The following is an 11,330-nucleotide window of genomic DNA, read 5'->3' as shown; positions in this document are numbered from 1 at the left end:
CCAAGGTTTTCATGGGGGGAAGCGTTGGACCAACTCCCTGATCCTCTTGCGCCCGCCTGCCTCCTCTGACAAAAAAAAACCTGCTGGGTTGCAAAATGGGCCGGGAGTCACCCCCAACAATAATCTGTTTACAACCTATTCTAATCTAGGACTTAAAGACTTGTGGGGCAATCAAGAAGACGAGTGGGGGGTTTTGTTATCCATCATACGGGCATTCCGTAGAGACACTGACAAATACTCCACAATAGGCTTGGCTAAGCTTCAATCCATTTATTATGGGCTATTTTGCTCTAGCGCTCATCCCTCATACCGAATTATACATTGACATCATGATTCAGATTGCATGCAGTTCACAATAGAGTGACACACGTGTGCTTATTCTCGCACAGTGGTATTTACAAGAAACCATTGTACATCTATCAACAGACTTTTTATGTCAAAAGTCTACAGAAATGAACTTTTGAAGCTTGACCTGGCATGTTGGCCTCTATCAATTGCTGAAATGGCACGAACTTCTTAACTTCTTCATGTCTCTTTTATCTGTAATTGCCATATGCTACATCACTTCCAACACCCTAGATTCTATTCCCATCAATATCGTGTCTGAAAAAAAAAATGATTTAGCTCATTGCCATTTCCCTTTTATATTAATGCTCTGATTGCCATTAAACTTTACTTAGGAATAAATACTTTTTTATATTTTCTAGTTTCATGTGATATAAATTTAACATTAGCCCGGTCTGGTGAAGGCTAATACAGAGGTGCTAAAAAGTTAGCAAACCCCACCAGATAATGAACATATTTAAGTGTACAAATTCTGCCATGTTATAGATATTTAAGTGTGAAGTCAGGTGATAAATATTACATTCAGTAAAGTTTGCTTCTCTGGGCTCGCCCAAAGTTGAAGTGTTGCTGTCTACATTCAACACTCAGCATGAAGGAGCGCATATTGTGGAGGGGTTCGCCAACTTTCCATCACCACTGTAGCAACGACCAAATTAAAGTTCAAAGTTCATCATGTTCTGTATGAATTTCATGATACCTCTAATTACATGGAGTTCACAATAATTTCTTTATAGTTGTTGTCATCATTATCAAGTACCTGTCACCACAAAACTCAGAAGAGATCTTTTCACACCCACTTCTCTTAATTATGGCACTCAACCAAAGGACAGTCGGCTGCTAAAAATAGCCGATCTGCATCTTCACATGCCGAGATCCATATTCCATATCTGGAATGGTTTTACCATGGCAATGATGGTGTGGTCAGAGTTTCAGCCTTGGTCTGGGCATAACTTTATAGGTCATGTTCGGCATGCACGGTGGCCGGCTGGCCGCTAATCGCTTCAGCCGGCATCTTTCAGTAAACCTCGTTAGGACTCAGCTGGGAGCTAGGCCCATTTAATTGAAGGATAGCAATTTCATCTTTTGGGCCTAATCCTTCTCATTCATTTATATGCAATGAACTGACAGGAGGGGGGGGGGGGAGAGAGATACAGAGAGGGAGAGGACTTTGGAATGGGGGGAGGAGTGTAAGCTATCATAGTTGGTTGCTCAAAAATTAGATTGTGTAATTATATTTTGAGTAATGACTTCTATACTAATATCTAGAAATCTAGTTTCAGGTATAGTCCCATTCTAACTTGAAGATACATTGTACACACTCCTCCTGATCAATACTTTACATATTTTCTTCATCTGAGCAGGGGTACTTTACCAACAAAACACAATTTCGGTTTGGTAAATTCATTGATATATTCTCTTGAAAAACACTGTAGACACTCAAGTATTTTGTTTCATTTGAATATTGTTTCATTTTACATTTCTATTTGAAATCAAGGTTCAAAAGTATTGTAATTCCAAGAATGTTCTAAGTTTCTCTCTACTGTACGCGTAAATGTCCCCTGGACCAGGAATCGTCAATTATAAGTGAGCATAATCTTTTTGAGTATTTGCAACTACACACCGATGTTACAACTTGAAGTATATCTATTGTAAATCCCTGTTTGCGCAGTCACACATATTATATAAAATGGTTACTGATTGTAATATTTACTCACATAAAGATACAAATATTTATATGATATATCATTTCATACATATTCCATACACATTAATCTTCATTCAGATGTATTTACAGCAGTGTGATTTCAGGAAAACCCTAGCTTATCAAAATTTTGTCTAAATGTCTTTATAAATTTGTACAAGATTTCTACACATTATTCATAAATTAATTGCCAATTATGATTAAATAACATCAGTCATTGAAATAGAAATACATGTTAAACTGGTCAAGTATATACATATGTTTGTACTTAAAAATGTCTGTTGAGAGGTATACTATACTGCAGAAATAAAATGTTGACAATATGTACACTTTTTACACCACCCAATAGTCCCTCCCCCTGAAAATATATCTGGCAGTTCTAGGATGTGAAACACTTATGAGACTTCTATGCTATACCTTTTGTTTAGTCGTTTCCACAATGCTTTATACATAACCATTCTAATTAATTTCGGGCAACAAGCAGTACTATTTCGATAAGATTAACATATAAGCCAATATTTACATAAATACATGAAGTCAATTACCAGAGCCCCCCCCCCCCGGCCATACCCCTTTGACTATTTTTTTGGTTAATTACTGTATATTTAAGAAATTGTTACTTCGGTTTTGTTGCAAAGGTTTTGTGAATCATTTTGCCTGGCATGGCAGTGTTGATATTGTGGGACTATAGCTACTTGATCTAATGCCAGTTATATGTAGCCTAATTCTCAAAGCATCTAAGACCAATATATGACATGTCTTTACCCCAGTCGGCTTACAATCAATTTTGTCATGTTCCTATTGGGTGCAATCATTAAATAATCGCACATCAGTTGGTATAATCTACAAATCATATCATACCACAATTATGAACAACCCATTTGATCAACTGTCTATTTGGTCTTATCTCCTATTGGTCCAGTTACCACTAGTCTCACACCATTCGGTCTAATTGCAGTAGATATCATCACTTGGTATATTACCAATTGGTCTAATCCATACCATGTATCACATGTACATGTCTCTGTTTTATGACTAAACCCACTGCATCTCCTATCAACTTGGTCTAATGGCTATTTGGTCCAATCATCACTAGGTCTAATGCTAATTGGTCTATTATCCAGATTATCTGGCCTTATATTGCATTATGTCTAAACACATTTGGTAAAATTGCCATTTGGACCATGTAACACTTGGTATAATACCATTGGGTCTACTTTCCAGAATACAATACAATTGGTCTAATTGGCATTTGGACCAAATAACACTTGGTCTTATACCAACTGGTCTACTTTCCAGATCTTCTAGCTCCACATCGCATTCTGTCTTAACCCACTTGGTGAAACTGCCATTAGGTCGAAGCAAAAACTGGTCTAAAACCAACTTAGGGCTAATTATCACTTTGTCTTACGATCAAATAGTCAGTGAAACATTTCTGATGTTGGAAAATTGTGGATTCCAGTACATACATGTATATGAAGTAAAAATTCAAATGTGCATGTACATGTAGAACTAGATGTAAAAACTTGCTAATTGTCTAGAATTTCTTGTTTTTAACTAATTCTATGCAATGCCTCAGGAATGAGATCCATCTCATGAGGCAATAAAGCCCTTTTTTCATAATTTGACTTGATAAATGCTACTAGTATTGGCAATTTTTCTAAGAATATATAAATGAACAAGAACTTAATGACGAAAGTTTTCAGGGGCAAAATGTTTGGGATAAGAAAGAGGAATATAAATCATATAATCACTACGTCAAGTGACCATTTAGAAGGGTTTAACCACGTTGCATTATTTTGAAAGAAGGCTTACGGCATCTCACGTCCCGCTAGAATCGGTGTCGGAGGACATCGATGAATACTTGTAGATGAATGCCTTCTTGTTGAGATGCTCTGCAAACCTGACGTGCTTGCTGCGCTTCACGCCCGTCTCTGACTCCGCTGGGATTCGTGACCTCCTAACGGTGTTGCGTATGTAATCTTGGAGCGACCTGAGGTGGGTCAGGAGCTGTCTGCTAGCCAGGCGCACCAGGTCGGTCGGACGGCCGGGACCGTCCGTCGAGGAGGTGGTGGAGGTGTCGGAGAAGGTGGAACTATTGCCATGGTTACCAAGTAACTCCAAGGTGGATGCGGCTTGAGGGAGACGGTTGACCACCACTAGAAGGGCATCGGTCGGTAGACGGAGCTTTAGAGGGTCAAACTCTGAGCCTGTATATAGTAGGTAAAAACAACAACAAAATATTTGTAATTTCAAAGCTCAATTGAAATGAATAAATAAATATAGCCAAGATATTTGATCATATAATAATCAGTCAAATGTATATAGTGTGAATATGAAATAAAATGAATTTTACCTAAACTTCTGTAGAAACATAACTACATAAATGAGTGCAGTTAATAATATTGAGAATTCACATATTTTATTCAATTCTATTTATCAATTTATTTTTTCTAGGGGGTAAGGGTGCATTATTTTCAAATAAAGCAATGATTAAATTATTAGATATACATATATACTTCACATTCAGGGAATGCACAACTGGAGGATATCATGGAGGAGTCCAAAGTCTACCCATTTTCCCCTGCAATGGTCAATAAAGCAAGACAGAGCATTGCCTTCACTAATTGCATAATTCCATCAGTTAAGTTTTATTTCGACTGCATGACATTCTTCATATTATCATTTTGCTGCATTTCTAACCCTGCATTACTATACTGAAGGCAGATCCTGAAAAGAACATCATCAAAACTCCCTGAAAAAGATGAATGTGACAGAATATCAATGAAAAGAAAAGTGATTTCATGGTTTACATTTTTTGAAAAAAACTTTAGGACAGAATTTCAATGAAAACATTGTGAGTTTGAATTCAGCAATTGATGCAAATGCTCAGATTTTAAAGCATATTCGCATAAGCATTTTCACAAATCTCTCACACAAAGTACAATGTGAAGAAAAGATAAAGAAAGGATTCATAAATACTCCAAGCATATATTGCAAATTGTTGAATGCATTCAATATTGAAATTAATTAGCCAAAGTACGTGGAATGAATGCCACAAAGAGGTAATAAAATGGGATTTTTTATCTAAAAGACAGGCTGGTAACAAAACGATGAAAGATGAACATGATCAACAACAGCAAAAGAAATGACTAAAATCCCCTCATTTAACCTTAGACCTCGATCACGACCTGAACCCCAATGAGAGGAAGTGTAAGAGGAAAGTCAATAGATACAATTATGGACCCCACATAGCTTTTTTACTTTCATTTAGACACTTGCGGAGAGCTATATTAAGGAATGTGACATTTGGAGAGACTGGTGAAAGATGCCAGGATATTGGTTTTCAAATAAAGTTTTGGGGTGATATAGTTTGTGTAGCACTAAGTTTGTGGAATGGGAACAAGCGCAAGATATCTGACATATTTTTAGAGGTTACACTATGAAGAAAAGGGAGAATGATGGATGTGTATGGAAGTGAAATGAATAGAAGATGATGAAAAAGAGAAAGGAGCCTGGGTGCTGTTTCATAAAACTGTTTGTAAAGTTAGGATCAAATTCATGCATAATATGCTACACAGGGATATATCATTTATCACAAGAAAAGATTATCAGTTGTAATTGAAATTCAGCTTTATGAAAAAGCCCTAGACCTTCAAAAGATTAAAGGATAGGCATGGGTGAGATAGAATATAATGGTTACAAAATATTTTGGGGATATTCTGAAATTTGTTTACGTGTACATGTATATTGACCACAAAAGAGAGGGGGGGGGGGGATATTCACAGTGAATATATTAAAAAAAATCCTTTTATATGTACATGTTGAAAACTTTAGTGAATCTGCACATCATTTTTGCAAATTACCACTATCACAAAAAAAGCAGATGATCAAACTTTTCTGCAACAGTAATAAGTAGAATTAATACTGAATTTGATGTACAATATTGATATTTAGTTAAATTTAATGTTTAAACTATGATAATGACATTATTTGGGGCTAACCTTGATTAGCATCTTGCTATTATGTTAGCTCTAATTACCAAATATTTTGTTTATATGTGATGTACTATTATTTGTTATTGTACCTGACAGTGATACTTGGTAATAAATTAAATTAAATTCAGATGAAAAAAAAAGGAATAAAATATACAGGGATAATGTGATGAGGGGAGGGGGGGAGGCTATGAAGATATACATGAAGGTGACGAAAGGCAAGGCTATGTAAGGATAGGTGATGAAGGAAAAGATAAAGCGGAATTGGTTTTGGAGGGATGAAGGAAAGATGGGATGATGGAGAAACAGGTGATGGAGGAATAATGTGTAGAAGGGCAAGGTTACAGAGGGGCAGATGATGAAGGATAGACAAAAGAAGGATTGGGTGATGGAGGCATGGGGTATTGAAGGGCAAGGTTATGGAGTGATAGGCGATGAAGGAATAGAGAGAGGAGGGATGGCATGATGGAGGAATATGATGGGAGGACAGGGCAATGAAGTGATGGGTAATGGAGGGAACATCACAATAGGACTATGTGGTGAAATGATAGGGCATTGAAGGGTATGTCATGTAGGGATAAATGATGAAGGGATATGTGATGAAGGAATAAAGAAAGGAGAGATAGGTCATAGGTGATGAAGTGATAAAGGGAGATGGCAATGGAAGAACTGACTAAGAAATGGGAATGAAGGGATAGAGAAAGGATGAATAGATAATGAAGAGATAGGGAGATGGTTGCAAGGGGCAATGGAAGGATAATGTTGAGATAGGTGATCTAGGGATGAATAAGGAGGGATAGATGATGGATGGATGGACAAAGGAGGAAAAGATAATGAAGGGATAGGGGGATGGAGGGATAGGATATGAATGATAGGGCAATGAAGAGATGGGAATGACAGAAGCATTGATCCGTGAGAGATGAAAAGTCAAATCGGATGCCACTCCAAGCTTCTATTTCGCATTCAGACCCTGACACTGATTGACACAGGGCTAAATGGCGGCCGACGTTCAGGCCATGATGCGTTTCACGCTCCCTGGAATTCACGGTGTGGGAAGATGAGTGAGGGGGAACCGAGGGGCCGGAGAAAGACACTGCTGAAGGATGGCTTTGACGCAGGCTGGAGTAATTCGAGTGGGTAGGCGGGATTACATATCCAGAAGTAACAACATTACAAATATGTCATGACAAAATTTGACAAACAGATCATGTCGCTGTCTATGTCCCCATATATAACAACACAGGTAGATAAACTGATGGGCCGAGGGGGGCACAATGGAAGCATTTATTCACAAGAGAGTGGACATGCGATATGGATGGGTAAACAGTATGAACAGGCATAAAGCTGTTTTCCATATACAGTATATAAAAATCAGTGGACCAACACAAAGATAGGTAGATTCTGAACCACACCTAGGGAGAATTTCATGAACTATGAACAAATTGTCTAAATAATGCTTTCAATGATTTACTGCAAATTCTTGCATTTGATTGGCTGAGAGCTAACAAAGTCAGCATCAATCAAAACTTCCATGAAACACTCCCACGTAGAGTTTGGTAGTTGTCTTAGAAAACACTTTGTAGATTGTTTTAGGCTAGATTGGAATAGGTGTTATTTATTTTTAAGATATATTTTTGTGAATAAAAAAGTAGACTGTCATTGACCAGTGGTGCCATGACTTGGCGGTACAGGTAGGATTGTGGTCTCTGGCAAGCAATACCCTGGCTGGAAAAAAAAACAGTACCCAACAGTGTGTTCACACTGTCCCATAGTGTTTTCAGTGTCCTACAGTATGTTCACACTGTCCCATAATGTAGTCAGTGTCCCATACTGTGGTCCAACTGTCGTATCCTGTCCTAGTGTGGTGAAAGTGTCTTGCAGTGTGGTCACAGTGTCCCATAGTGTGTGCAGTGTCCCATAGTGTGGTCATAGTGTTTTCATAGTATCCCATAGTGTGGTCAGTGTCCTTTATTATTTTTCAGTGTCCCATAGTGTAGGCACAGAGTCCCTGAGTGTGGTCACACAGTGTCCTATAGTGTGTGCAGTGTCCCATAGTTTGGTCACACTATCCCATAGTGTGGTCAGTGTATTCATAGTATCCCATAGTGTGGTAACAGTGTCCCATAGTGTGGTCAGTATTTTCATAGTATTTCATAGTGTGGTCACAGTGTCCTATAGTATTTTTCAGTGTCCCATAGTGTGGGCACAGAGTCCCTGAGTATGGTCACAGTGTCCTATAGTGTGTCCAGTGTCCCATAGTGTGGTCACAATGTCTCATAGTGCTTTCAGTGTCCCATAGTGTGTTCACAGTGTCCAAAGTGTCCCGTAGTGTTTTCACAGTATTCAATAGTGTGGTAAGTGTCCTGCAGTGCGGTAACAGTGTCTCATAGTGTTTTCAAAGTTTCCCATAATATGGTCACAGTGTCCCGGCCATAAGGTTTCGGTGTCACATGGTATGTTCAGTGTCCTAAAATGTTTTCAGTGTCCCAAAGTGTGATCACAGTGTGTTCATAGTGTCCTATAGTGGTTTCAGTGTCCCATAGTGTGGTCACAGTGTCCTATAGTGTGTTCAGTGTCCCATACTGTGGTCACACTGTCGCATAGTGTGGTCACAGTGTTTTCATAGTATCCCATAGTGAGGTAAAAGTGTCCTGCAGTGTGGTCACTGTGTCTCAGAATGTGTCCACAGTGTGAAAAAACAACCTTTTCCACACTATTAAATATCAGATCATTCTGATACCAGGAGGGCGCTGTTAAGCAGCTAGCACCGGTTTTATATCTCTCTAACTAGCGTTATATTTTTACCTGGATTTTTTAACATTTTGATTGGACTTTCAGTTTTAGACCATACGTTGATGTTCATTGGACCTTATGGATACTAACTATCATATTTTGTGAGTGTTTTGTGGTTTTATCTCCATCATTTTTGACATTACATTCTTGCTGTGTCGTGAGTATATCCCGTATATACAGTAACATGATATACATACGTCAATACGCTAACTACGTTTGTAACCCGACGTTCGGACAGTTCGGACCCTTGACATTGATCTTTTTGGCCGGCATTGTTGTGTCCGCGAATGCCATGGTCATGGACAATAGTCAATCTCCGGACAATAGTCCAATTTACTATACAAGAGACGAGCTTTTAAGGCTTCGAAATTTGCCTCATCCGAGACCTCGTTTGGACCAAGACGTTTTTTCTACTATACAGACTCTTGGAATCGCCCGCAAACGAGGGCGTCGTGCAGGAAGGAAAGTTCACCGGCCAATACGAGTTGTTCACTCGTATCCTCGAAAGCAGTTTGACCCAGCTCTATTTATCCGACCAAGAACTTTGAGGTACATCAGTAGTGAATATTATCCGAGCTCACATCGCCAATTATTACCATCCATATTTTTGACTAATGCACGTTCACTATGCAACAAATTCGATGATTTCCAAGCAACTATTCTTGCACAGTATTCTGACGTCAGTTTGATTGCAGTCACTGAGACCTGGCTCACCCCAGATAAACCGTCATCCTGCTTTGATTTGCCCTCCTTTACTCTTCATCGATCTGATCGTGTTGATAGAGCTGGGGGAGGAATATTGTTATATACGAGGAATGACATTAATTGCCGACAAGTCTTTGAAGACTCGGTCCCTGAACATCTTGAAATATTGTGGGTTAAATTAACTTCCTCTCCCACAATACGTTTAGGAAAAAGCATTTATATGTGCGTTGTATATGCTCCACCGAGGTCCCCACATCATCAGGAAACAATTGATCACATTATCCAGATAGTAGATGTGATTAATTCTACTGAGGATGCCCTGTTTCTGATCTTGGGTGATTTTAATGACATGCCAACTGAAGATCTTGTTCAACAGGTTCTATTGACTCAGCTGGTAACATTGCCGACCAGAGGCGATGCCATCTTGGACAAAGTCTTGACGAATCTTCCAGACGTTTTTAATGAACCTGTTGTTCATTCACCAATTGCGTCCAGTGACCATCGTGTCGTCGTAGTCCGACCTCATGACGCAATTCAGTCTGAGAAGGCTACCAAGGTGAAACTTAGACCTTTCCGAGATTCATCCATTCGAATGTTTGGTCAGTGGATCACCGAATTTGACTGGACTGAGCTCACCGATGCTGAAAATGTTGATGAAATGGTGGAGATTCTCCATAGCACACTTATGATGCAGTATAAGCGTTGTTTTCCAGAGATATCAATTAGGAGAAGAGTTCGAGACAAACCATGGTTCAACAGCAGCATCCGTAACCTCATCGAACAACGCGAAATCGCACACAGGAGTGGAGATGTGGATCGCTATCATCTACTACGAAATAGAGTCAAACGTGCAATTTCTCGAGCCAAAGCAAAGTATTTCCGTAGAAAGGTTGAGCATCTCAAGAGCTCAGAGCCAGGAAAATGGCACAGACAAGTAAGATCCTTAACGTGAATGAAAAAGAAGCCCTCTTTCAATATTGGTCAAGCAGATAAATCCAACCGGGAAGTAGCGAATGATATTAATCGGCATTTTTCCTCAATCTGCAACACACTACCACCACTGGACTTGACAACTCTTTCGGCATATCTTCCAGCACCTACATCTCCGCGCCCTATTCGCGAGAGGGAAGTGTCACGTCGTTTAAAAAGCCTTAACTCTTCTAAGGCACCTCATCCACACGACGTCCCTACTCGCATATTTAAGGAATTTGCGCCGGAAATAGCCACACCTCTTTCCTTGATCTTCAATAAATGCCTGAAGAACGGATATTTTCCGGAGAAGTGGAAGTGTGCATCTGTTACAGCGATCCCAAAGTCTACACGCGTTACAGGTTATGATCAACTTAGACCTATCTCTATCACGTCTGTTCTTGCCAGAGTTTTTGAGAGTTTCCTTGCCGACTGGTTAATGAATGACCTTAAACCCCACATTGATTCATCGCAGTTTGGCAATATAAGAGGGAGTTCTGTTAACCACTATCTTGTTTCTATGCTGGACATCATCTATAAGAATCTTGAGCAACGTGGATGGTATGCCAACATCTGCACTATTGACTTCACCAAAGCATTTGACCTTGTGAATCATTCGAAGGTCATTGAGAAGTTGATCCAACTTGGAGTTGATCCTTCAATAATACCGATTGTTTGTAGTTTTCTGTCCGACCGTCACCAAGTGGTACGACACCAGGGACAGACATCCAATCCGATGAGCCTGTCATGCGGAGTGCCTCAAGGTACTAAGTTGGGACCGATTCTTTTCCTTGCTCTTGTTAACGATGCTGCCCTATCTA

General features: G+C 39.3%; 1 protein-coding gene across 2 annotated transcripts in view; it reads right to left on the bottom strand.

Annotated features, from left to right (window-relative positions):
• Positions 1-255: 255 nt before the first annotated feature.
• LOC121428583 (kinesin-like protein KIF14) overlaps positions 256-11,330 on the bottom strand; it is a 73,550-nt gene continuing 62,475 nt past the window's right edge. For both annotated transcript variants that reach the window (XM_041625308.1, XM_041625309.1), the window contains one exon: positions 256-4,257. In XM_041625308.1, coding sequence (XP_041481242.1) covers positions 3,869-4,257 — 389 coding nt within the window. In that variant the 3' untranslated portion in view covers positions 256-3,868. The remainder of the gene's footprint in view (positions 4,258-11,330) is intronic.

The sequence above is a fragment of the Lytechinus variegatus genome, chromosome 15 (assembly GCF_018143015.1).
Source record: "Lytechinus variegatus isolate NC3 chromosome 15, Lvar_3.0, whole genome shotgun sequence".
Lineage (NCBI taxonomy): Eukaryota > Metazoa > Echinodermata > Echinoidea > Temnopleuroida > Toxopneustidae > Lytechinus > Lytechinus variegatus.
Note: the sequence above shows the minus strand (reverse complement) of the source record. Positions and strands in the feature narration are given on the sequence as shown.